This window comes from Raphanus sativus, unplaced genomic scaffold (genome assembly GCF_000801105.2).
Source record: "Raphanus sativus cultivar WK10039 unplaced genomic scaffold, ASM80110v3 Scaffold0966, whole genome shotgun sequence".
NCBI lineage: Eukaryota > Viridiplantae > Streptophyta > Magnoliopsida > Brassicales > Brassicaceae > Raphanus > Raphanus sativus.
Genome location: NW_026616280.1, coordinates 1 through 26,614, shown reverse-complemented (window position 1 = coordinate 26,614; position 26,614 = coordinate 1). Strand labels below are relative to the sequence as shown.

Sequence of the window (26,614 nt, the reverse complement as noted above, 5' to 3'; positions counted from 1 at the left end):
ATCCTCTGGCCATGGTGTCCTCTTTGACGGCACAGTTATGTCTAAGGGAGACTTTATGATACAGCCAGCTGTTTACAAGTATAAAGATTGCAAAGTCAAGAAGAGATTATGTGATGAGAAATGAGTGTAGTAGAACAAGAAACTTACCCAGGTGGGAATTTGCTATCAGCTTCCAAGTGGTTCCACCATGGAAGGACAACGGACTATCTTCTATTCCTTCATTACCATCCAACAAGTTGTTAACATCTTTAACCCATGCCGGTCTATCATCAACAGATTCCTTCCATAACAACCTGGAGTTCAACACAAATCCTAACCATTCCGTCTTACTAGGCATCACAGCCGCCTTATCATCCACATTAAACACTACTCTTGGTGGCATAAGGCTGCGTATCAAAAACATGCCACCCAACTTGAAAATAACTCGATCGAATATGTAGAAAACTTGAAAATAATTCTTCATTATAAAAAATTAGACACTTTTTAAGAATAGAAAGGGTGTATACATAAAAAATAATCGCTTGGTTGTCATGTTTATGTATTTATTGTTCTCGTTATATAAGCATTAAAATGATTTCTATATCAAAATAGTATAGAGGTGGTATATCTAATCTTTAAGCTGTTTCATCGTCTATGTTTTGTTACCAGTACATTATAACAAGATTCTTGATCAAATACATAGCAAGAAAATACGGATGAACCAGACTGATCTCATCATAACATATGTTGTCAAATTAGATGCACATATAAGCAGGCTATTAATCATTCTCAATCACGTCTCTGAACCAAAAATAAAGAACTAAAAGACGTTTTTTAATTTTTCTTAGTTAAAAGATAAGATACTTTTTTTATATTACGCTAAGAACACTATTCTAAAAGATTTGCAATAATTATCTTTACAAAAATAATACTAACTAAATCATACTTATACTTTTTTCTTTTTATTATTGACGTAGTCTCTACATTTTGAATCAACTCAGGGGGAAAGAACAATACGGTAGGTAGACGAAAACATAACAAAAGGTATACTGTATATGCAATAATTGCAATGTTTGTATAATCCTAATTAAGACGCAAAATTTGCAAAGACCAAAGAGACAAGGAGAGACACCACAGCTGCCACCACAGTCGGGAGAGAGGCCGCGTGGCTAGGAGATGGACCGGGGACTCCAGCTGCAGGAATGGTAGTAGTCGGAGGAGGAGGAGAAGAGGAGGAAATCGGTGGATCAAAGAGTGGGGTGGAGGAGACGGGGTGAATGACGTTGAGGTCAAGTTTCTGACCGGCCATACAATGGCCGGGAACGCCGCAGAAGAAGAAATGGTGGCCGTGGTTGGTGAGTGTGACTGAGTCATTACCGGTGGTGAAGGTGGAGACTGGGTTTGAGTTGTTGCAGCTTCTATACATTGCATGCGTCACTCTCATCACGTTGTGGAATTGTGGGTTGTATTCAAACACTGTCAAAATCAAATAATTGTCAGATCAGTGCCAAAATGTGAAAACAAAACAAGTTAGGAGTGCTGGACTATGACCCACTTTCCGACATTGGTTAAACGAACTATTACATTTTAGAATCAAGATCTTAATGTCTAGACTATAGTTAAAGTGGTCAGAAAATTGTGGTACTCACAGACAGTATCACCAATGTGGAAAGTTTTGGTAGAGGCCCATAGCTTATAGTCTACATTGGCTATGGTTGTCCAGCCAGCTGAGTCGCCAACTTTGTACACCGCAGCTTCACTCAGCCCTAACATCACCACCATACATGCCAAAGCCACCACTATCTTCGCCGCCATCTTCTTCTTCGATATCTGGTCGAGAGCCCCACAAGGGTATGTGTGTGTATATATATATATGAAACTAAGTGGTGTGTATATGTATGAAGAGGCCACTATTATTTTGGTTAGTTGGCTAATTTGGAGAAAGGGTGTCTGAAAAGCAAATACCGACAAAGATTGCGTACTTGTTTCTTATACTGACTTCAAATATCCGAAGACTATATAGCACTTAAATGTATTATTTGCCCAATAGTTTTGTAATCTTACATAGTCAAGTCAATGCCGTTACCAGATGATTTGAAGTTGAAAAACATATGAATCTTGATATTATATAAGATCATGAACAACCAACGATTTTGATCATCTGAACGGTTCGGTATTAATCTGACTCAAAATTAATATTCATACCAGAATTTGTTATATATGAATGATTTAGAAGAACCATCTTCCTGAAGTGTTATTAGGAACCTCACATCAATAATAAGTTGGGTTCTGATCTGATGTATCAATTCATTTATTGATTTTGACTTGAAAACTAAAAAGAATATTAGTCTCTTAACAAAACAAATTAAAGAATCAAACAAAAACACACATACACTGTACAAACATAACCATAAAAAAATATTTGTTGTATAAGTTGTAAAGTAAGTGTTCACAGGGTATGTTAAAGTTTGGAAGGCTACCGTCTCTAAAAGGGCAAGATTATCGGCGTATCTAATGCCGAATATCTTATCATTAATGGTCGAAATTTAAATGAAAAAGGGCGAATATAGTTGGGACGTCTCTAAAATAAGAAGTTTTTCTTTGCGTCCTTACGAGCCACGTGTCTTTCTCTCTGTTTCTCTTCTCTTCTTCTCTTGGTATCTATTTCTTCATCTTGTTTCTCTCCCGATGATGAAGAAACTCGTTTTCTCCCGATGATTTGATTAGTGATATTTGTTTCTCTAGTAGGCAGAATTTCCAGGGACGGTTTGATTAGTGATTTTTTTCTTAATCTGGGGTTCATGAAATTGGATTGAAAGCTGTGATTTTTTCTCTTAATAAGCTCTTGAAGTCTTGGTGGAACTGGTGACAATGTGTTCAATTCTCTCTGGGAAGCTCTTCCAACCGTCGCCGTCGTCGGTGGTCAGGTGAATTTTCCGTTCGAAGTGCCTTTGACTTCTTCTTCCTCTGTTTTTGACTCCTTCAACTTTTGTGCAGAGTTGTGGAAAATCTTCGGTTCTTGAGAGTATAGTTGGTAGAGACTTTCTTCCTAGAGGATCCGGTTTGTAAAGTCCTAACCTTTACGGTTAGTGTTTGCGTAATACTTCAAAAAAAAAGCTCTGTTTTGAACAAGAAAGTGCTTTGAGCAGGTATCGTTACGAGGCGTCCTTTGGTGTTGCAGCTGCACAAGACGAAGGAAGGAACATAGGAGTATGCAGAGTTCCTCCATCATCCCAAGAAGCAATTCACAGACTTCGGTATTGTAAATTTTTTATATAAGAGAATGTATATTTGTTCTGGTTGTTGGTTACTTAGGTCTTGTCTTAGTGTGTCCCTGCCATTTTGAATTCATCTTGTGGGTCTGGATAGAAGACTCGTTTGATGTTGAAGTGTTCATTGACTTTTTGCTTGAATTTTTTTTTTATGGTTGGCAGCTTTGGTTGGGAAGGAGATTCAAGATGAGACTGATAGAATCACTGGGAAGAGCAAACAGATATCTCCAGTTCCTATTCACCTTAGTATCTTCTCTCCAAATGGTCTGCTTCAGTCACATTCTTACTTCCTGTAAATTTGTAGTACTCAGGATCATACAGTTTGAACTGACCCTATTACTTGCTGCGTTATGTGTTTACTGTGTGCATTGGCGGAACTACACTGAAGGCAGCATCAAATACCTCTCGAAGAGTATGATGATAACGAAGCTATGACTGACACTGGAGATACATGGTTTGTTCTGTAATAGTTTAATGAGACACAAACGTAACTGAGACTCTCGGTGTTCTGTTCAGACAAGCAACTCTATGCTATGTTGGTGGATAACTTTAACAAAAAAAGTATTTAGTTACTAAGAAACAACATAAAGTCTCACCAATAATCTGCATTTTTGTTAATGTTTCTTAACATTGTCCTTAACTTAAAAGTAATAATAAAATAACCTAAGAACTCTAACATTTGTCCTACCAATAATGTTGCCCTAAGGAAAGAATGTTGAGTTGGTTGGTATGTTAATTTTGAATCATCTTCTAATATTTCTACTTGGCAGTTACTCTTCCTCCTACATCTTGGTAACCAGATTTCTTTACTAATTTAAATTATATTTTCATGCTAAAATCATTTTCTTTATCAATTTCTGTAGCACTATCTTATAGCAATTCAACCACTGCAGCATTCGCCAGATATCATAAAGAAATCTGTACCTGACACATAATCCATGTGATGCCCCCTTTCATGATAACATACTAATGTCCATACTGTATGCCCATAACTAACCCAATTTCAACCCACTAACATAGCCTACATCTTCACTTTTGGGGGAAATGCTTTCTAGAAATTCAACAATACAAACTTTGGACTTTGAAATATACACTGTCACTCTTTTGAAAAAAAAAAAAAACAGAACATATAACACTTGTTGGACGAGACATTAAGTACTTTACCTATACACAAAACTCATTTTGAAGTAGCGACATTAAGTAGAGTGTATAAAAACTGTGTGTTTCTTACATCTATATGGTGTTTCTCTCGCTTCTAGTTCGGTTCAGAGCCGTGTTGAAGGGTCAAAGCCGTTAGATTTACCGTTACTCTTCTTGCCATTTACATCACCACTCACGAACACTTGATCATCGTGATGATCATCCATGAACCTAGCCCAGAACCAGTGCTTCTTCCACACTCTCTCAGTCATTTCCTCGATAGGAATGTTCTTGGTCTCAGGAAGGAGGAACATCACAAACACAGACATCACCAAGACCCAAGAAGAAAAGAAGATGAATATCCCGAACTTGAAATGACACAGCATGGAGAGGAAAGCCTGAGCGATGATGAAAGTGAAGAGGAGGTTGACGCAGACCGTCACACTCTGTCCAGCAGAACGTGTCTCTAGAGGGAAAGTCTCACTAGGGATTAGCCACCCGAGCGGTCCCCAAGACCAGGCGAAAGCAGCTACGTACGTGCAGATCATCACCACGACTAGAATCGCAAACCCTTTGGAGAGGTTTTGTGAGTGGTCCGTGACTTTGATGCCGAGTATAATGGCGATAACGACTTGAGAGAAGAACATCTGGACGCCAGCTTCGAGGAGAAGAACACGACGACCGACTTTGTCAACGGAGTAGATTGAGACTAACGTGGAGAGCACGTTTACTGCACCAGTGACCACTGCAGAGTAGAGAGCAGCATCATTGCCAAACCCTAACGTGCTGAAGAGAACAGGAGCGTAGAACATGATGGCGTTGATTCCAGTGCATTGTTGGAAGATCTGCAGTGTTGCGTAAGCATCACGTAACAACGGGTTAGCATAAACTAATAAGAACTGATTTGTTCGGTTTAGTTTGGAAAGCTTTTGAAAATATTTTGGCTAGTTTGATTGAGACAAAAACCTAATAAATCCAAAATTAACAGAAATAACTTAATCAAACTAAACAATTCAACCGAAATAGTTAAATTTAACCAAACTGGAACCTAGGGGAAACACAAAATTCAGTTACTTTGAAAAATAATTAAAAACAGAGAAAAAACAGAATCAAACCAACTTTTTCAGTTTACTTCAGTGGAGGAACTATGGCCGAACCAAACTAACCGAACCCAACCCGCATAAACCGAAACCGTGGGGCTAAGCAAAACACTCGAGAGAGGAAATAACGTTTCAGATTACCGACCTGCAAAGCTACAGCGATGACGAGCTGAGGCCTATTCCTACGTTGAAGAAGGTTTCTAAAAGGGTGTTTGACTTCTTTAGCAAGGCGGCTAGCTTCAAGAAGATCAGCAAACTCTGGCTCTACATTATCTGTACCTCGAATCCTACGAAGAACGGCTTTGCCTTCATCAAGACGACCTCTTTCGACGAGACTGTTCGGTGTTTCCGTCACCAACAAAGCTCCCACCGTCAGTAGAAGCGCCGGGATTCCGGCCAAACCTAAGGACAGCCTCCATCCCCATCCTCCCTTGATCCTGCAAAAACTCATTTATTTAGTGGGTCCATTTTAGCTCCAGTGTGGGCCTAAGTAGATAGATAATTAAAGTCCATTAACTCGGCTTAAGTCAACGCAGAGGAAAAAATAATATTACGGCATGACGTGAAAATTGAGATACGACTAGATTCCGTGTACTATAAAAAATGGATAGTATTTGCTGAAATCACGGAAGACTTAAACGTCTACTATAAAAAATGGTTAAAATGCTTTTGTGATGGTAGTTGAATATGAACATGAACCAAAAGTTTGACAAGGATAAAGAAAACTTTAGAATACTTTAGAAAGTTTATGTAAAATCTTCATCACCATTACTATTTGAGTTTTTATAAATTTAATCTTGTTCCACACATTTTAATTTCACTTTAATCAAAATAGTTAAGAAGAGGATATAATAGAGATATCTTAAATAGACTTAAAATGTTAAAATGCTTTTCTGATGGTAGTTGAATATTTGACAACCAAAAGTTTGACAAGAAAAGAATATAAAGAAAACTACTTCAGAAAATATAAGTAAAATCGTTATCACGAAATATTTATTTGAATTTTATTATTAATTTTAAGGCTATTTTCACACATTTTTGTTTCACTTTATCAAGGATTATAAAAAAGCGGATTTAAGGATAGAGATATTTACTTGGCGGTGCCGTAGTTGACAAGATTAGCGAAGAGGATACCAATAGTGACGTTAAGTTGAAACAGGATATTAAGACCACCACGAATCTTAGTAGGTGCAATCTCCGACAAAAACAAAGGCACGGCTTGATTAGCAAATCCAACTCCACAACCAAGCAATATACGTCCTGCAATAAGCATGGCTAGGTTATGAGCCGCGGCGTTGAGAATCACACCAATGATGAAGAACACCCCGGCTATGAGCATGGTTGGTCTTCTTCCTAACGTTCTCGTCGTGTATGAAGCGAAGAACGTTGCGGTTAGACCGGCTAAGTATAGAGATGATGTGAAGAGTTGTAGTCCTTGGTTGTCGTATTTGCAGTAGTTGCTGTTTTTGTCGGCGCCGGCTTCTACTTTCCGGTAAACTACCGGAAAAAACTTCTTCAGAAAGTCCGGCATCGATGTCACTCCGCCTACATAACCATATTGATGATGGAAAATAACTTATTATTTCTTGGTACTAGTTACCGTTTAATCTCATTTAGGGATTGTAATATATTCATGAATCATGATGTCATACTGTTATGCGTGAATTTAGAAGACAAAATAAGATTAATTACTTTAAAACAAACAAAAAGAAACTCAAACCAATGACATTAATTTTGTCACTATGCTATTAAAAGTTAAAACAAGGACGATCTAGATCTAGGGGCGTGATCAAGATCACTAGTTGCCAAACTTTTGTAAGCTATATGATCTTGCTAATTAATTAACATTGAACTAGTTAAAATGAAATTTCATTTTGATATTACTTTCTGCTAGTCCTCTATATTTTAGATGAAATGTTCCTCCCAAAGATGTTATGGTAGGTGAGAACATTAACCAAGTCCTATTTAAGAATCACTACTTGAGGAATCTTGCATTTACACAAACTTTACAATCAATTTTTTTCTACTTTTCTTCATTTCATCAGAAACTATCAAAGGAATATTGTATTCATACCGGAGACACCAACGTCGTAGCCGAACATGAGACCGCCGGTAGCAGCCATGATGCAAGAGATGATTACTATGGGAGTTATCTTTGCCTCAAACTCCACTCCGTTTGCGGGAGCCGTTGCGAATCCTCCTCCGGCCATGCTGAAGAACTCTTCAGATACTAAATTTTTAAAGTAATTTTCTCTAACGAGTTAAAAAGGAACACTTAGTTAAAGAGACCATTGGGTGTTTAGTCCTTTATATAGAAGAAGAGGCAGTGAAGCACAAAGATAAACCGTTTGCTGCCAACGGGATGCTTACACGTCTCTTTGTATGTTCACATGCTCCTGAGTCATCAAGTCATTGGTCAACAAACGTTACTTCTGCTTTATGTGGCGCCTTAGTTGAATATATAATATGCATACCGTCAGAAGTCATAAGTCATAAGTCTTCTCTCTCGTGTTATTATATTATCCTCGAATATTATATTTGTTGTTATGTTATACTGCATGATTCTCCTCTCTTATTAGAGAGATTGTTACAATTCTTTATATCGCTCTCAACGTGTTGTGAAAATCTTGCTACCGTATCAAAATATCTCATACCTTTTTTAGAATAAGAACTATCCGTTAACATCGTGTGTAGGTCATACAAATTTGCTGTCATGTAGCCTGTGATTAACTTCATAAATGTCACATTTGTACAATTTATATATTATATATGCTGTTTAAGCCAACGGGACTCTTCAAAATGGCAAAATTCTAAAACAGTTAAGGTCAGTTTTAATTTGGTTTAAATTGTGAATCGAAGTGGGATAGACCGGTTTAAAATTGTTGTTGTGTATTTGACTACTTAACTGGTGAATAATGTAACAAACAGTCCTCTAAGAAAGTAGGCTGAGACAACTCCGACCCACCAAATTTTCTTAACACTATCTTAAAAGTTTATATATGTAGAACACATATTTGTATCATTACTCTGTTCAACTGTTGTTAAATACGATTATGGAATCAAATGATATTTATCTTCCTATTGGTTTCTCAGTTGCTGTCACGTTATTTTTGTACATCTTCTTAACTGCCAATTGTATTGTTTATGTGTCCATACCTTTAAAAGCCAACAACCAGATTTGCTCAATGCTACTCGATTATGGAATACACAACAAGTAGATTAAAGTATGAATTTTCATTAATTTGTAGTGGCTTTCTGTCACGGGATTCTATTTTTATTGACTGATATCAGTAATCGACTTATTTAAGGTATATCAACACATGCAAAATCAAAATTGAATATTAGTTGTGTATAAGTTCTTGTTGAAATATGATACCACGGATATCATGTGTTCAGACGTGTTAGTAAACAATATCCACTTGACATGTTACAGGTAAAATTAATTACGTAACAAAAAAAAATCCTGTAAGGACCAAATATGTGTTTTACTTCTCAAACATCATTATCCTGTTAAGAGTTTTTTTTTCTGAGAAATCTGTTAAGAGTTGTAGTAAACGATTCTAACCTGACGAATACATATGAAAGAAACAAATAATAAAACGTGGCTATGATTTTTTCATAAAAAGATAAGAAAAGAATATCGTAATAGTGAAAATGCTTTTTTCAAAAAAAAAAGGATAATGAAAATGCCTGTACTTATAATTAAATATCATGTTGACAAAAATGTATATGTACAAAAATATTTGCAACTATCCTGAACATCAAAACTATGAGATGCAATTAAGAGCACCCTTATCGCAGGGTTCTTAAGCAGTTTTTAGGGTAATTACTAATTAAAAGAAAAAGAAAAATAGGTATTAAGGCAAGGAACGTATACGAAAGAAGAAACGTGTATGCGAAAGAAGAAACATTTTCTGTTGGACACGTGTTGGTAGGAGAGAAAAAACACGTTGAGAGGAAAAAAGGTTGAAGTTGACGAAGAAACTCGGTGGTCTCCTCGGTGCTCTCCTCCTCGACGAAGAATCTCGGCGGTGGCTCTCCTCGGCGAGAAATCTGGGTTAGCTCTCGTTGACGAAGATTCTCGGTTGCTCTCCTTTCCTCAACTCAGAAAATTGTCGGTGAGTCTTCTCGATGAAGACAATCGTCAGTTTCTGCTCCTTCTTAATCGAAAGGTAATTCTGAGTTTTTAGTTCCCCAACAACATTGATCTGTTATTTAATTTTGTTCTTATAATTCTGAGTTTTTGTTCTTATGCGTTTCTGATAATTCTGAGTTCAGATGCGTTTCTGAGTTTTTGTTCTTATGCTATCACTTCATGTTCTTATTGGTTTAGTAGATTCTCGTTAGGTGGCTTGGTGTCATGATCTAGATTCTTGAGATGGCTTGAATCGTTTATGTGTTTGTGTTTCTTGTTCTGCTTATGTAATGGGCATGATGATCTGCATGATGATCCTGAGGAAGGTGAAGCGTTTAGTGTAGTATTTTTTTTTGTTGGTGTTGTTTTCTCTCTGTATGATTTAGGAAACATGGCCACACTTTATAAGTGGAAGATCGTGTAGAATTGTTTGATGGTTCATTGGTCTTTGATTCTCTATAAAGTTTTGAGCTTTACTTGTCTTGTCTTCTTTTTTTTCTTACTGCCTTCAAACTGATGATGATGATGATTTTTGTTTCTTTATAAAGAATGTAAGATTTACATATACATGATCGTATGAAATTGCTTGATGGCTAATTGCTCTTTGTTTCTTTATAAAATAAAATAAAATCTGAGTTTTGGTTTTGATTAGCATTGCAGTTTGGGTTTCAATCTTTTCAATCCTTTGTTAATACAGAGGCAACAAGGATGGATTGACCAGGCTTTTAGCTTGGAAGTGACCAAGCTGCATTCTCTTCACAGCAAACAAACGAACAGAAGCAGCTATCTATGCATGGAAAGAGAGGATTACAGAACAAGCAAGCAGTAGTAAGTGGTCATTAGTTAGAGATTCATTGTCTGAGATTAGTTGCATTGAATCATTTATAAACAGGGCAGTGAGGCTTAATGGTCAGATTAAATCCAAATACTCTCATCTTCCTCAATGAAAGTGTTTTAATTTTTTTTAAGAACCCATAATCAAGAGACTTGCAATAAACCACCTAAATGTTCAAATGTTTTTCTAAGTCTCTTAATTCACTTTAACACTTTGAAAACTATTAAAAAATAATTAAGAGACCCTTTAAAGGGTTTAAGGATAATGATGCTCTAATGGTGTTTGACACTAACGGTCAACTTAAAACTCCATCAAAAAGTATTCAATCAAACATTAAAAAACAACATAATAAAATAGTCTTTGGAGCAGAAATTTCAAAAAGGCATAACAACTAGCACTCTAAAGACCAACCAAGTGACCATGAAAATTCAACAAGCCAAAAAGCTTATCTCACTTGGTCTTTGCAAAATTAGAAGACATGTCAAAGGTAACGTTAAAAGGTAAAAAGAAGAAATAGAGAAAAAAAAGGAAATAGAGAAAAAAGTGAGAACCCAAACATACCAACGGTTGTGTTTCTCTTTTCTTAGCCAGGAAGAATCTGTTCGTTGTCTGCATCTCCTTCTGTCTCAATGGTTGGCTTTGTAGGACCAACTCCAGGAGCTTGCTTCTTCTTGATACAACTCAGTAACTCACTATAATACTATATCATCGATCCTTACGAAGTATACATTCAGCCACTACCGCCTTCTTGAAAGAATGGGAGAATCCTCCGCTTCTTTCCCTTTCGCTTCTTTCTTTACGAGGCTGAGAAGCCCGCCACGAAAGCCCATTAACTTTAAGACTTAACCAAGTTAACATTCTAGTATATGTTACAGCCCATAAGCAGTCTAGCATTCTCTGTCCAATTAAGACTTAACCAACTTAATTTTTTAAATAAATATTAACACGTACAATGCATAATTTTGAATCCAAATTCTAAATTTAACATATAAATAATATTAGCTATTAAAAATATTTTACCTTTATATTTTTCTGCAATAAAATTTAGAGAAACACTTTTTTTGAATCACTTATTTTCATCTATATTTTAAATAAAATAATGTCGTTATATTAAAAGTAAGAAATAAAATATTATTATTTTAGAGGAATACATTTTTTTTTTGGCTCAAGAGAGGCATACATTTGAGATCTTTTATTTAAAACTTATAATTTAAAAAAATAATAAAATACATTAAAAATAGTATAGTATGAACATTGTTATTTATTTGATTAAAATGCGGAATATATATGCAGCTATTATAAAATTATAAAATAAAACAATATTGAAAACGTTCGAACTCCTAGGATAACTATGGTTACCTTTACGTACTTTGCACGAATCGAATGGTTTAAGAACTTAAAAAAAAAGAAAAAAAATCCTCGCTTATGTCATTTCATCGGTTTAAGAGACCGACGAAAATTAAATATCTCTGTCACGGAAGATATTTTTTCGACACATTTTGGCAATTTCCCAGTGGAAAAGAAGCAAAAAAAAAAAAACTCCTATAATATGAAATTGTTAATCGCTTTCCTGAGATGTGAAGACTGAACAAAAGCTTATCACACAACTACAATGGAGAGCATTGGCAGCCATTTTCACGGCTCTCCTTTCACCTTCACCACCGCAACAAGAAACTCCTCCTCTCTTCCCAGTCTCGTTCACTTCACTCGCAGACCTCACCTCCTTCCCCGCCGATCAGAACGACTCAGACACTCTCCTTCACGCCTCATTTGCGCTGCTTCCACCATGTAAAGTTTCTTCCTTTTCGATCGAATTTGGTTTCTTAACTTCTAAAAATCGAATTTTGATGTGACCCCAGTGAGGAACAGAGGAAGAAGAGAGATGGGTCGTCGGGGGCGAAAGTGAAGCTGAACGTGAGGCTTGATCGTCAAGTTAAGTTCGGCGAGCATGTTGCTATGTTTGGATCAGCTGAAGAGATCGGTTCCTGGAAAGAGAAGTCGCCACTCGCTTGGTCTGAGAAAGGATGGGTTTGCGAGCTTGAGCTTAACGGAGGGGAGGCTCTGGAGTTTAAGTTCGTTGTAGTGAAAAAAGACGGTTCTTTGTCGTGGGAGTCTGGTGACAATCGTGTCCTTAGGCTTCCTAACTCAGGGAGCTTCTCTGTTGTTTGTCACTGGGATGCCACTGGAGAGACACTTGATTTGCCTCATCAAGTTGCTGGTGGGGAGGAGAGCAGTGACAACAATGATATTGGTGATGATGATGATAGAGTAGTGAGCAGTGAGAATGGTGCGCAGCAGCTTCGGAAGAGTACATTGGGTGGGCAATGGCAAGGCAAAGATGCTTCTTTTATGCGGTCTAATGAGCATGGGAGCAGAGAAGTTGGTAGGAATTGGGATACTACTGGTCTTGTAGGCTCGGCGCTTAAGATGGTGGAAGGTGATCGCAACTCTAGGAACTGGAGGAAGAAGGTATTCTATATTGAATTGTATGTGTCCTTTTTCTTTTAGTTAAAAGATTAGGACTTTTGGGAAGAATGTAACATCTCTTATTGGTTTAATGTGTTTGAAGCTTGAGTTGGTAAGTGAGGTCATAGTTGGGAGTGTTGAGAAAGAGGAACGGTTGAAGGCGCTCATATACTCTGCAGTTTACTTGAAGGTTTCTCTCTTTTTATCTTCTTTGTAGCCTAATCTTATATTGCAGTGTTAGGCAGCTCCTAGTCTAAACAATAATCCTCTATAAGGCACCTAACCACCGCCTAGCGATTTTTGAACATTGATATTTTTCGCAATAGGAGTTCACCTAGTTTATCTTCGATTTTGTTTGTTTGCAGTGGATAAACACAGGTCAGATACCTTGCTTTGAAGATGGAGGGCATCACCGTCCTAACCATCACGCTGAGATTTCCAGGATTATATTCCGTGAGTTGGAGAACATTTGCAGCAAGAAAGATGCTACCGCAGAGGTGTGACACATTTTGCTTTTAACTTCTCTCTGCTTTCACAGCCTCTGTAGCTATTGTTTTGACTTAAGTTGTAGCTTCTCTTAAGTTGGATATATGCTTTTATTTTGTAGGAAGTGCTTGTTGCTAGGAAAATACATCCATGTTTGCCTTCTTTCAAAGCTGAGTTTACTGCATCTGTCCCTCTAACTAGAATTAGAGACATAGCCCATCGCAATGACATTCCTCATGATCTCAAGGTAATAATAATAATAATACTCTCTTTAGCTGTGTTTAGTCATTAGATCAGTTTACTGTCTATATAGTATTCATATTACCCATCTTTGTTTTCCAGCAAGAAATCAAGCATACCATACAAAACAAGCTTCACCGGAACGCGGGTCCAGAAGATCTAATTGCAACAGAAGCAATGCTCGAGAGAATCACTGAGACCCCAGGAAAATACAGTGGAGACTTTGTGGAGCAGTTCAGAATATTCCATAATGAGCTTAAGGATTTCTTTAATGCTGGAAGGTAAAGTAAAAAAAAAAAAACTATTCAATCATTCATCATATACAATGCTTCCCAAATACTGTATTATATATAGCCATTTGTATCTTATTGCAGCCTCACAGAACAACTTGAATCTATGAAGATTTCTATGGATGGGAGAGGTCTCTCTGCTCTCAATTTGTTTTTTGAGTGTAAAGAGGTAAGAGACTCTTCATGTCAAAGTTTGTTTCTGTAATAGTATCTTGATGAGTCTTGATTGTGAAATTTATATTTTTACAGCGCCTTGACGCATCTGGAGAATCAAGCAACGTTTTGGAGTTGGTTAAAACTATGCATTCTCTGGCTTCTCTAAGAGAAACAATTATTAAGGAACTTAACAGCGGCTTGCGAAATGATGCTCCTGATTCTGCCATTGCTATGCGCCAGAAGGTGAGACTTTTCCTTTTTTTTTTTCTCCCACACAGCTCAGCATTTATCATGTAGCAATGTATTTTACTTATATAGTTTTTTGCTCTTTTGATTAGTGGCGCCTTTGTGAGATTGGCCTTGAGGACTACTTTTTCGTTCTACTAAGCAGGTGTGCAATAAGGTTTTTTCTTTTCTTTTGGAAGTTATTTGACTACTAAATGATTTTGGGTATAGATTCCTCAATGCTGTTGAATCTATGGGAGGAGCTGGTCAACTGGCCAAAGATGTGGAATCAAGAAGTGTTGCCTCGTGGAAAGATCCTCTGGATGCTTTGGTCTTGGGTGTTCAGCAAGTAGGTCTATCTGGTTGGAAGCAAGAAGAGTGTTTAGCCATTGGAAATGAACTCCTCGCTTGGCGAGAGAGAGACCTACTTGAAAAAGAAGGTTTATTTATTTCCTTCTCTCACATACATCAACTCGTTCTTATGTAACTTTGATGTTGTAAGGCTAGTTCTGAAAATGCTCCTTAACTTTCATGAAGGGGAAGAGGATGGAAAAACCATTTGGGCCATGAGGCTTAAAGCAACTCTGGATCGAGCACGGAGATTAACAGCAGAATACTCTGATTTACTTCTTCAAATATTCCCTCCTAATGTGGAGGTACAGACTTTTCCTCTTAACGTGGTCAAATTATTACTTCTGCTGCTAATCTATACATAACGTGCTTAAATCATTTCAGATACTAGGAAGAGCTATAGGTATTCCAGAGAACAGTGTCAAGACCTACACAGAAGCAGAGATTCGTGCTGGGTAAGTTCAGGCCTGTTCTTTGCTTAAGCTGTACAAACAACCTCTTGAAATCATTTGAGATTCTTATAAGCACACTCGTTCTTTTTTCTGTTTTTGCATCTGAACAAACCTGTGGGTTCTTTTCCACCTTGCAGTATAATTTTTCAGATCTCAAAGCTCTGCACTGTTCTTCTAAAAGCTGTAAGAAACTCACTTGGTTCTGAAGGCTGGGACGTCATTGTACCTGGATCAACTTCTGGGACATTAGTTCAGGTACATGGAGAAAGCAAATGAATAACATGGCTGATATTTTGAATCTACATTATGATACTTTTTTGTAATGATTGAAATTTTCAGTTAGCTATGCCTTATTCTTTGTAACTTTGATGGCTTTTGTAATTTGCAGGTTGAGAGCATTGTGCCTGGATCATTACCATCAACTGGTGGTGGTCCAATTATTCTCTTGGTCAACAAAGCTGACGGCGACGAAGAGGTTTTTGACCTTAACACTCAAAACTCACCGTGATTCTCATCATCATACTAATGATTGATTACCTTGTAACATGCTTTGACAGGTAAGTGCTGCTAATGGGAACATAGCTGGAGTCATGCTTCTCCAGGAGTTACCTCACTTGTCTCACCTTGGTGTCAGAGCACGGCAGGCAAATAACCATTTCTCTCTTATTTCATTTCTTTAAACTTCTATAGCGAAGTGCAGCGTTGACACTAATTCATTTCACATAATGTTTCCACAGGAGAAAATTGTCTTTGTGACATGTGATGATGATGACAAGGTGGCTGATATACGGCGACTTGTAGGAAAATATGTCAGGTGATTAGCTCTAATCCCTCTCATAAAACAAGAATCTCCTTCCTCTTCTCTAATGTTGTTTCTTCTATGAACCGAACCTTACAGGTTGGAAGCATCTCCAAGCCATGTAAACCTTATTCTTTCAACTGAAGATAGGAGTCGTACTCCCAAATCCAAATCAAAATCTGATGCTAAGAAAAAAACTGATAAGAAGAGTGTATCTAAGGATGATGAAGAGTCAAAGCCTGTCTCCTCATCTTCTGATAGGCTTCTTTACTCATCCAAGGTAAAATTTTGATATCTCTGTGATTATGTGTACACTCCACTCTCTGATCACATCTGTGATATATATACAACGTTCATCCACAGGATATCCCTAGTGGAGGAATCATAGAACTTGCGGATTCAGATGCATCAACCTCTGGTTCAAAAGCTGCTGCTTGTGGTCTTCTTGCATCTTTGGCAGCAGCCTCTACTAGAGGTATAGTTTTCTCAATCTCTTAAGAGGATTAAACTCCCTGGAACCAGATTGCTTTTGCACAGTCTTTTTTTATTTTTCAATCTTCTAAAGATCGGTTTATGCGGCACCAAAGCTTCTAAACAAAATGATTTTTCTAGAACATTTTTTTTTAAAATCGGTCTAGACGGCCGCCTAATAAATAAATTTTATATAAAACATCTAACTAATGCTTAATGATTTATTGAACATTGGTTTTTATAATGAATGTGCAGTGGACAGCGAGAACGGAGTTCCAGCATCATTCAAGGTTCCAGCTGGAGTTGTCATACCTTTCGGATCAATGGAACTAGCTTTAAAGCAAAGCAACTCAGAAGAAAAGTTTGCATCTCTGTTAGACAAGTTAGAAACAGCCAGACCTGAAGGCGGTGAGCTAGACAACATATGTGATCAGATCCATCAAGTTATGAAGTCACTGCAAGTGCCTAAAGAAACAATCAACACCATAAGCAAAGCGTTTCCCCAAGACGCTGCTCGTCTCATCGTTCGCTCAAGCGCCAACGTCGAGGACTTAGCAGGAATGTCAGCAGCAGGACTCTACGAATCAATCCCCAACGTGAGCCCCTCGGATCCTTCAGTGTTTTCAGATTCCGTTTGCCAAGTTTGGGCTTCTCTCTACACAAGAAGAGCTGTTCTAAGCCGCAGAGCTGCTGGTGTCTCTCAGAGAGAAGCTACAATGGCGGTTCTGGTTCAAGAGATGCTGTCTCCCGACTTATCTTTCGTTCTTCACACGGTGAGTCCAGCTGATCCAGACAGCAACCTGGTGGAAGCTGAGATAGCTCCTGGTTTAGGTGAGACTTTAGCTTCGGGGACGAGAGGAACACCGTGGAGACTTGCTTCGGGTAAGCTCGATGGGGTTGTGGAGACCTTAGCGTTTGCAAACTTCAGTGAAGAGCTTCTTGTGACAGGAAAAGGTCCTGCTGATGGAAAATACATTCGGCTGACCGTTGACTATAGCAAGAAACGGTTAACGGTTGACTCGATGTTTAGACAGAAGCTCGGTCAGAGACTCGGTTCGGTTGGTTTTTTCTTGGAAAGGAACTTTGGATGTGCACAAGATGTTGAAGGTTGTTTGGTTGGTGAGGATGTCTACATCGTTCAGTCAAGGCCACAACCTCTGTAGAATATTTTTCCTTTTTTATGTTCTATAAAGCGAATAATAACAAAATGTTAAAATAAAATCTGCAGGTATGTCATTATCATATGTGAAGTATGTTTAATAATGATATATACATATATATTAATTACTATATTTTAAAGTCAGTTTATGAAATTATCATATTCTAATGTATGAATTTAACTGAAAATAATATTTAATTTTGTATGTTATTGGTTTATAAATTTATAATTAATAAGTAGTTAGAAGTTTACAAAAATCTAGAGTTGGATTCATTGTTTTACAATGTCAATAATTTTTTTGTCCCTAAGTTAAAAGTATCTTGTGGCCAATCTCGTTAAAATAGGAAAAAAAAAAACAAGGAATATATGCCACAAAATTTTCTTCTTATCATCATGGTACTTGTTACATTTTAAATATATTTTCATTCACTGAATGACATAACAAGAAAGAAACAAGGAAATACAAATCATACATGAAATGACCATTACGATCAAGTACTTGCCATCTACAGTATTTTCGTAGTTTTAACCAACTTTGACAACATTAAAATCAAACATTGCCAACCTATTTATGTCTAGCTATACAGAAATCACAAATCTCTATTCAAAGTCAAACCAAACAAAAATAGCAAACAACAGAAACAAACACAGACAAATATACTAAATATAGAGGCAAGACTCAGTATATAAACACCTTCCTCTCCATCCACCAATTTCGCACATCTCAAATCTATCAATAACTAAATAAAACACAAGTCCTAATAAACCTGTAAAGAGAAAAATGGCGGGAAAAGTGTGTATGGTGATGGCACTTATCATGATAGGGTGTGTTTTACAAGCATGCAATGGAGCCAATGTTGACGAGGCCAAGCCGAAAGAATCAAGATTCATTTGCTTCACAGCCTGTTCCATAGCATGTGGCAAACATAACAAACCTTGTTACGACGGATGTTTGACCAAGTGTGGTCTCCCAAAACGTCCTTCTAAACCAACATCATCTCCATCACCTTCTACCACCGCTTGATCTGATCTTATTCTATTTGTGATTTGTCTCTTTATTGCTAAGGATGTCATCTTTATGTATTTCTTTAACATGAATATTAAGTGAGAATTATACGATAAATTTTCTGATTATATAACTGGTTTTATCTTGACTTATACAAACTAGTTAGCATGTCCCAGCATAAAAGGATTCAAAACTCCTTAGCTTTCTTACAAATAAAACCACTAAATAAACAATTTGATTTTATTAAATGAAACAATTCTATTATCATGATAATGTTCCTTCTTTCAAAACACATGTGATCACAGATTCACATTTCAAAACACATAATACGGTTGACTCATTGTTTGGACAGAAGCTGGGTCAGAGACTTGGGTTCGGTGGGTTTCTTCTTGGAAATGAACTTTGGATGTACACAAGATCTTGAAGTTTGTTTGGTTGGTGAAGATGTTTACATCGTTCAGTCAAGGCCACAACCTCCGTAGAATATTTTCCCTTTTTGTGTTCTATAAAGCGAACTATAATAAAAAGAGAGGTCGTAAAACAATTCTCCATTTATGTCATTACCATATGTTAAGTATGCTTAATTATGATATACACAGTATATAATTACTATATTTTTAAAGTCACGTTTGTGGAATTATATTTTTTTAATTTATGAACTTAACTAATCGATAATCATTTTTATATAGACTTACCGATATTTTATAATATAAACAAGATTTTGTCATATCAATGTGTTATTTTCTAAAAAAATCCAGTAGATATATGATAATCTCAGAACTTGCAAGGAAATGTTAGATTTTGTTTATTTTATGAATTAAAACTGAATCAAAAGTTGAACATATGACGTGATATTTCTTGCTAAATGTATGTGTATATGTGTCTTTATAGTTTGTAATCATAATATCATATAATGATTATTTGCTATTCATGTATGTTGCTCACATGGTGTTTTGGCTAATTAGAATCTCAAGACATCAATCTAAACCCTTCATAAGCTAAAGGATCTTGAAAAGAAATGTAAAATCATGTATAGTACCTAAAAATGGAAAAAGTAGAAAGATCACTAGATCTCCTCCGAATCCAAAAACACAATCCAGCTAACTTTTTTCACAATTTCTTTCTCCTTTAAATATGCAACATATATATTTTTGAGTTTCCACAAAATATTTTCTCAAGAGTTCTGTAATATTTTGTTGCTCCACAAGAACGATGACGAAAGAGATAGCTGATGAGGTTCCAAACTTGGCAGAGTCGAAGTTAACAGCTCTGGTCGTCGATGACAACTTTGTAAACCAAACCATGCATCACAAACTGCTGGACCGTCTAGGTATCAGGAACGACGTCGTTTGCAACGGCCAAGAAGCTGTCGACGTTCATTGTTCCGGGAGAAACTACGATCTCATTCTTATGGACATGGAGATGCCCATCTTGAACGGTATTCAGGTAATAATAATTTATAATATTTCACTCTCTAAATTCTTCGTTATTCCATTATTTTTTGCTATTAAAATCCAGAAAAAAAATTATTACTAAAACTATGATTAACTCCGATCTATTAACTGATTCTTAACTTCGACTAAGAAACAATTCTTAACTTTTCTTAAACTTTAACTAAGAAAAGATAAAACCGATATAAAAGCCGTTTTTAGTCTAAAAGTATAAAAAAAAAAGTTAAATCATGAGCTAAGAACCTCTCCTAAGAAACAGGGATTAATCATTCTCTAATTGATTTTTATTTGAGAAATTTAATATCCATCCCCTAGTCTATATTTGAGAAGTGATTTGCCACATGTCTTCTCTACGATCGTTTTCACAAAAAAAATTGTGACGTGGCTATTAAGATTGATGACATGTCATATGGTTAAATATGACATGGACAATTAAATATAATGCTAATATATATTTTTGGAAATCTTTTTAGAATATGACAATAACTCATATATTACATTTAATATTGATTTATATTTTTGGTAAACTTTGTAGAATATGGTAATAACTCATAAATCATCACTAAAATAAATATATTCAAATATGATATTTTGAATTTCGAAATATTATATAATTTTACTTTTATAATAATAAAATTTATTATCTAAATTTTTCTAATTTTCTGAATTAAAAAAATAAATCGTAATATCATTAGTTTCTTTTAGATATCTACAAATTATATAAATATTATTTAGTTTTAAATTTTGATAACTATACAATTTTATATGATTTTTAGTAATTTTGTACAAGTTGATATAATAATTTAACCAAATGAAATAAATAATTTTTTTATCTAAGATTTTAACTTTATATATATACATATATATTCTTAAATATAATTTTAAAATAAAAATATTTTCTCTTAATTTTATGCTTAATTAATGATATTTATATTAATTATTAGTCAAAATAATAAAATATATTATTAATAATTACATTTTAAAATATAAAATTTAACTTTAAAAAATTCATCACTACACATGGTGCATGAAACACCTAGATTAATAATTGTGACATAGCTACTAAAATTGATGACATATCTTATAGATTAATATGACATGGACAATTATATTTAATGTTAATTTATATTTTTGATAAAATTTTTAAAATATGGTAATAACTCATATATTATATTTATTATCGATTTATATTTTTGGACTTTTTAAAATATGGCAATAACGCATAAATCATCATTAAAATAAATATATTCAATTATGGCATTTCAAATTTTGAAATATCATTTAAATTAAAATTATTTCAAAAATATATACATATTTTTAGAAAATTATAAATTAAATCATAAAATCAAATTAAATCGTAAAATCATTAGTTTCTTATATATATTTACAGATTAGATTTTAAATATTGTTTAATTTTAATTTTGATAATTCTGAAATTTTACATATTTATTTAATATATTTAGTTAAAATAAATAGATAGAAAAATCTACCAAAGATTATAATTTTAAATATATACATGCACATTCTTAAATATAATTCAAAATAAACAAAATTGATTTTATCTTAATTTTAATGTTCAGTTAAATCAAATTTATATTAAAATATTGATAAAAAAAGAAAATTTATAATATTAATAAATAAATATAATTATATTTATCTTATAAAAATATTTTAAAATTCTTTTACTGCACACGGTGCAGGAAAACACCCAGTAAACCATAATAAAAGAAGCTGTATGAAATTGTTCTACTCAATATCGGAATAAGACTCTTTTATCACAGTTTGGCTATTAATAATGTGCAGTACCCTTTTTATTATTTAAAAAAAAAATAGAGCCGACAAAAAAGATAGAGCCGATATATGGTTTATAACTTTATATGTATAACTAAGGAAGTGTGTTTTGTTTGATTAGGCGACAAAGAGACTGAGAGAGATGGGGATAGAGAGCAAGATAGCAGGAGTAACAACTAGAGCTAACGAAGGAGATAAGAAAGAGTTTATGGAAGCTGGTCTTAATGACTTTCAAGAGAAACCTCTCACCATCTCTAAGCTTCTTTCTATTCTTCATAGAGACTTGACTTTTATGTTCAAACCTGATTAGTCTTCATTATTTGATAGTGATTTTTTGTTAAATCTTCACATGTTTTCTATAACATACTTATAGCTTGTAATATTCATACTTCATCATTACTATTTTGTTTTGATCCCCAAGTGATCATATGCTTAATTTACATATGTTTGATTGTGCGACATAATTTTTTTTTTTTTTTATCAAATCTAGTATCACAAGAGAGACATCAGAGCTCTTATTTCTAAGGGAAGAATGTGTTTCCCAATGGTGTTGTCTCAAGCTCGTGAGGAAGGAACTAGCAGAATACTTTTGAAGCAAGTGAGTTGTAGTCGTTGTCCTGTTAGCAACTTAGCGGTAGTTCTCTTAACCGTAGTTCATTGCATTTCTTGGACCTTTTGAGTTGGTCTAATGGGCCTTCCTCTCTCGGCTATATCATAACTACAATGTTCAAACTCTGAAGAATTGAAAGCACCACATGTGCTACTAGCAATCTATTATCACTTTATTCATTGACAATTAGCGTTTACGCAAAGGCCCATGTGTTAGCTAGTTTGACGCTTAGGCTTAAGATCACACTCTAGAGCTTAACCAAATAAAGAGCAAGATATGGATTAGATGAGAAAATCATTGGTTTTTACAATATCCTCATATATAAAGTAAAGATTATTTATTCACTTGAATCGACTAAAAGCCTAAAATTCCACTAAAATAATTCTCATATTTCTCTAGTTTTATGATACAATTCTTATGACAACTCCAACTACTACACGCAATATTTTTGTCAATTTTTTGTGTTTTTTTTTAATTTTTTTGTGTGTCAACAATTCTTTTTTTTTGGTTATTTTAAATAGTCTACATATTAAGGGAAATCTTGGTTTAAATTAAAAGTAACAGAGACACATGGACAGAAATTAAATGTCCCTTAAATAGTAACCAAACTGAAGATTAATTAAATAATTAAAACGAATCTGTTTTTTCTTTAATCAATTAAGAAAAAAAAACGAATCTGTTAAATATATATATCGCTTGCCTCTCCTTCCTCATTTCTCACTTTCTTCAGCGTTTAATCAAAAAACTTTCTTCGTCTTCAGGTTCGCCTTTTTCCTTTCCTCAGATCTTTCTAAAAAACATCTCTTCCACAGTTTCTTATTATTGTCTGAAAATTCCCTGTGAATCTCAAAAAAAAAAAATACATGTGTAATGATGGGTTTGCGTCCCTCATTCATATCATTCTCTCGGATCTTAACATTTTGTCCACAAAGTTTGCATCTTTATTAGATCCTTGATTCGGTTCTTCAGAAGTTGAATTCGAATTGTCTTGGATTCTTCTTTCATTGCATCCGATCTACATGCTTAGAGCATTTTTTTAGTTCTGTCGGATCTGGATTTCTCTTTGTCTTGACGTCAGCATTGTTCTATTTCTTACATCATCTTTTGATCTTTGTCTTGATCCGTTTTCCAAAGTTTGCAACTTTATAACTATATGCTAAGCACTTTAGATCTGCGCGTTTTGGGTCCATTGCATGGTGATCTTTTTTTAATGAAAATGTGTTTCTCTGGATTCCTTCTCTTCTTCACAGGGTAAATATTTGAAAGAGTTTGCTTACTAGTATCATGGGATCCATTGGTGATGCTGCAAACAAGGTAAAATGTTTCAGACATTCTGACATGAACTGTAATTAACCAATCTTACTGTTAAAAGGCAAAATCCTATTTAATCTGTTCTAATTTTGAAGTTTTTTTTTGGGTGCGTTTTCTTCTAGGAGGTGAATGGAACCGCAAGTGAGAAGAAACCCACTGTTATTTTTGTCCTCGGTAAGTTCAGGAGGTTCCTCTCTTGTGTGTTGATTGTGGTTTTTTCATTATGACATTAATTGTCAGTAGATTGCATTGTCACTCATGATCAAGTGCTCTTTGGTTCGAGTTATTGTACATTTTCTCTGAGTTAGATAGTACATTTTGATTCCAGGTGGTCCCGGAAGTGGGAAAGGTACACAGTGTGCCTATATTGTTGACCATTTTGGTTACACACATCTGAGTGCTGGAGACCTTCTTAGAGCTGAGATTAAGTCAGGTTCTGAAAATGGGTAATGCCCTTAAAACTTTCTCAGTATGAGGAGTCAGCTTCGCATATCATCATTATCCTTCTTGAGGTTGTTTATTGAACTTTATAAATGTAGTTGGTTAATTATCCTTTTCTAATGATGGTTTGCAGAACTATGATCCAGAATATGATTAAAGAAGGGAAGATTGTACCTTCTGAGGTTACAATCAAGCTTCTCCAGAAAGCAATTCAGGAAAACGGAACGATAAGTTCCTCATTGATGGCTTCCCTCGCAATGAGGAGAACCGAGCAGCTTTTGAGAAAAGTTGTAAGTACATTTCTAAGTTTTTAAAGAGTGTTATGTTCTTTTTTTTTGCAATACAATGCTTAATTACTTACATGCGTTTGATGATGTTTTTGTAGACTGGGATTGAACCCAGTTTGTCTTGTTCTTTGATTGTCCTGAGGAAGAGATGGAGAGGCGCCTTTTGGGCCGAAACAGGTTTTAATATGATATGAAAACCTCTGTTTCTTTACTCTGTCTCTAGCCTCTTTGTTTCTATATAATATTATATATATATATAATTGATTGATGTTGTCTCCTATTGAAGGGGAGAGGATGACAATATAGAGACTATAAGGAAGCGTTTCAAGGTGTTTCTTGAATCTAGCTTGCCAGTGATTCAGTACTACGAAGCTAAGGGAAAGTTCGTAAGGTAATAAAATCTTCTTTCTTTTTTTATTGGCATTACGGTCCAGCAACTGTAAGTTGTATAACAAAGTTTTCTTGTTTCTACTAACTACTTGGCTTCAGATTCATGCAGCAAAGCCCATTGAAGATGTGTTTCAGGAGAAGGCAGTCTTTTCTCCTGAAGCTGACAAGGTAATCTCTAATAGTCAATAGAAAATTAAAGACTCAGGAACTACCTGTAATGTAGAAGCTTGTAACTAATGTTTAGAGATTTGAATCACGGGCTTCAAGGTTGTTCTGTAAGAGAAAGAATCATGCAGCTATGATGCCATTAATTTATCACTTTAAGTTATTGCTAAGATTCTCACGTTAATGATTCTGTGAATGTTTTACAGGTTGAAGCCTAGGCAGCAGCAGCCTAAAAAGATACCTGATGCATTGATCAGGTATGTGTAGCAGTCAGTGATGATTGATCTTTTGATTTTAATTATGTTCAAAGGTCAAACACAACGATGTATAAAAGTCTGGAATAAAGGCTGTGAGAAAGCTGATGCTTCTTGTAGGTATGTATGGTATGATGTTTCTAGTACTGTTTAGAATCTTTAGGACAAAAGGAGTATGTGATGACATAATGATTCATGTCTGCTTTCTTTTGAATCTTTGTAGGTAGCTTGGCGGTTGCATCTTTACAATGAAGTCTGCTTGGTTGTATTTTCATTCTCTATATAACCCATATTTTGATAAATGTTACTATCATTATTATACACCTTTACCTATGTATAATTTTTTGTATTTGATGAAATTTTGTGATTGGTACTTTCTGTTATTTCATTTGAATTAATGGGATTTTTATAATCCGTTTATAATATACCTAGATTAATGAAATCCGTGTGTTGTGGTCTTTTCTTGTTGTTCCCTTGATTTATTTCTGCTATAACTTTTTGTTTTTCACCGGATCCATAGTATTGAGCTAGTTATCACAAAGACTCACATAGTATAAATTTAAATAAATACATCTCCTGTCTTATTCAGTAAAAAAACAATACTAAAGTAGTAAGCTAGTCTTGTTTGAAACTTTTAATGAGGCCTACGATATGACTTCATTTTCGTTTTGCCAAACAACAACAGTAACTTAATATCTGACATGATTCAAATTCAGAGTATGTTTTGTCTCAAAATCTAAATCTTTCTTTCATCAGTATACTATCACTACTTGTTAAATTTTAATATATTTTCAATTCATTAAATGACAAAAAAATGATTAAAGAATTATTAGTGTTTTTAATCAAAAATCATTAATATTTCTATATCATGAGATATAAATTTCAAATTTCAGAAAAATAAATTATGTTGTTAATGAAGACAACATTTACAGTAATAGTTAGAAACTTAGAATTCTGCGGTCAGATATGAATCTTCGTAAAACAAATATGATTATCGGCTTATAGAATTGTCGATGTAATATTTTTGTAATTTATATATCTTATTTAATTAGGAGAATGCAAATCTTACATTACCTGAAATGTATTACCTGATCATTTCAATCATGTATTTGCTATCTATTTCCATAGTATTAACTCCTTAACAATACGAAAATCCAATAATAACTAACCATTTCTATTGCTGACAAGAAAAAACATTTCTATTTGTCAAACTAGACAAAATCACAAATCTCTATTCAAGTCAAACCAAACAAAAATACAAACAACAAAAAAACACCACCACAAATATACTAAATATAGAGGCAAGGACTCAGTAATAAAACGCCTTCATCTCCATCCACCAATTTGCACAA

At 34.9% G+C, this 26,614-nt stretch overlaps 5 protein-coding genes, 2 long non-coding RNA genes and 1 pseudogene across 7 annotated transcripts; 6 read left to right on the top strand and 2 right to left on the bottom strand.

Annotated features, from left to right (window-relative positions):
- Positions 1-533: 533 nt before the first annotated feature.
- On the bottom strand, positions 534-1,820 carry LOC130503469 (mavicyanin-like). The gene is made up of 2 exons (XM_056998080.1): positions 1,629-1,820; positions 534-1,455 (listed from the first exon to the last, which is right to left on the bottom strand). The coding sequence occupies exons 1-2, from the start codon at positions 1,792-1,794 to the stop codon at positions 1,067-1,069; spliced, it is 555 nt and encodes a 184-aa protein (XP_056854060.1). The 5' UTR covers positions 1,795-1,820; the 3' UTR covers positions 534-1,066.
- A 766-nt stretch (positions 1,821-2,586) lies between these two features.
- On the top strand, positions 2,587-3,927 carry LOC108826441 (uncharacterized). The gene is made up of 5 exons (XR_001945451.2): positions 2,587-2,906; positions 2,977-3,040; positions 3,129-3,236; positions 3,414-3,515; positions 3,640-3,927. It is a non-coding gene; the product is annotated as an uncharacterized LOC108826441 (long non-coding RNA).
- Positions 3,928-4,279: 352 nt separating this feature from the next.
- Positions 4,280-7,777, bottom strand: LOC130503468 (sugar transport protein 13). Its single transcript, XM_056998079.1, has 4 exons — positions 7,566-7,777; positions 6,586-7,036; positions 5,637-5,928; positions 4,280-5,236 (listed from the first exon to the last, which is right to left on the bottom strand). The coding sequence occupies exons 1-4, from the start codon at positions 7,699-7,701 to the stop codon at positions 4,517-4,519; spliced, it is 1,599 nt and encodes a 532-aa protein (XP_056854059.1). The 5' UTR covers positions 7,702-7,777; the 3' UTR covers positions 4,280-4,516.
- A 1,615-nt stretch (positions 7,778-9,392) lies between these two features.
- On the top strand, positions 9,393-10,644 carry LOC108825214 (uncharacterized). Its single transcript, XR_008940836.1, has 2 exons — positions 9,393-9,663; positions 10,324-10,644. It is a non-coding gene; the product is annotated as an uncharacterized LOC108825214 (long non-coding RNA).
- Positions 10,645-12,025: 1,381 nt separating this feature from the next.
- Positions 12,026-17,700, top strand: LOC108828079 (phosphoglucan, water dikinase, chloroplastic). The gene is made up of 19 exons (XM_018601636.2): positions 12,026-12,249; positions 12,321-12,930; positions 13,031-13,117; positions 13,293-13,424; positions 13,535-13,660; positions 13,756-13,934; positions 14,028-14,112; positions 14,193-14,342; positions 14,438-14,490; positions 14,556-14,764; positions 14,862-14,980; positions 15,060-15,130; positions 15,265-15,382; positions 15,516-15,602; positions 15,685-15,771; positions 15,865-15,941; positions 16,026-16,206; positions 16,290-16,401; positions 16,653-17,700. The coding sequence occupies exons 1-19, from the start codon at positions 12,074-12,076 to the stop codon at positions 17,558-17,560; spliced, it is 3,567 nt and encodes a 1,188-aa protein (XP_018457138.1). The 5' UTR covers positions 12,026-12,073; the 3' UTR covers positions 17,561-17,700.
- Positions 17,701-18,285: 585 nt separating this feature from the next.
- Positions 18,286-18,690, top strand: LOC130503467 (uncharacterized). The gene has a single exon (XM_056998078.1). It carries the CDS (start codon positions 18,338-18,340, stop codon positions 18,578-18,580), a length of 243 nt encoding a protein of 80 aa, XP_056854058.1. The 5' UTR covers positions 18,286-18,337; the 3' UTR covers positions 18,581-18,690.
- Positions 18,691-19,582: 892 nt separating this feature from the next.
- LOC108827012 (two-component response regulator 24-like) lies at positions 19,583-22,110 on the top strand. The gene is given in 3 exon segments (XM_018600358.2): positions 19,583-20,008; positions 21,926-22,081; positions 22,084-22,110. Coding segments are annotated over 3 exon segments (417 nt in total). The 5' UTR covers positions 19,583-19,774.
- A 975-nt stretch (positions 22,111-23,085) lies between these two features.
- On the top strand, positions 23,086-25,331 carry LOC130503466 (UMP-CMP kinase 3-like; annotated as a pseudogene).
- The last annotated feature ends 1,283 nt before the right edge of the window (positions 25,332-26,614 follow it).

What these genes read in the sequence shown, in the direction of transcription:
- LOC130503469 (XM_056998080.1), bottom strand. Translation starts at nt 1,794, where the DNA reads ATGGCGGCGAAGATAGTGGTGGCTTTGGCATGTATGGTGGTGATGTTA. An exon ending in CCACATTGGTGATACTGTCT is followed by an intron (nt 1,456 to 1,628) that starts GTGAGTACCACA and finishes TGATTTTGACAG; the next exon opens with TGTTTGAATACAACCCACAA.
- LOC130503468 (XM_056998079.1), bottom strand. Translation starts at nt 7,701, where the DNA reads ATGGCCGGAGGAGGATTCGCAACGGCTCCCGCAAACGGAGTGGAGTTT. An exon ending in GTCAACTACGGCACCGCCAA is followed by an intron (nt 5,929 to 6,585) that starts GTAAATATCTCT and finishes GAGTTTTTGCAG; the next exon opens with GATCAAGGGAGGATGGGGAT. An exon ending in TCATCGCTGTAGCTTTGCAG is followed by an intron (nt 5,237 to 5,636) that starts GTCGGTAATCTG and finishes GCAACACTGCAG; the next exon opens with ATCTTCCAACAATGCACTGG.
- LOC108828079 (XM_018601636.2), top strand. Translation starts at nt 12,074, where the DNA reads ATGGAGAGCATTGGCAGCCATTTTCACGGCTCTCCTTTCACCTTCACC. An exon ending in ATTTGCGCTGCTTCCACCAT is followed by an intron (nt 12,250 to 12,320) that starts GTAAAGTTTCTT and finishes ATGTGACCCCAG; the next exon opens with TGAGGAACAGAGGAAGAAGA. An exon ending in GAAGCAGAGATTCGTGCTGG is followed by an intron (nt 15,131 to 15,264) that starts GTAAGTTCAGGC and finishes TCCACCTTGCAG; the next exon opens with TATAATTTTTCAGATCTCAA.
- LOC130503467 (XM_056998078.1), top strand. Translation starts at nt 18,338, where the DNA reads ATGGCGGGAAAAGTGTGTATGGTGATGGCACTTATCATGATAGGGTGT.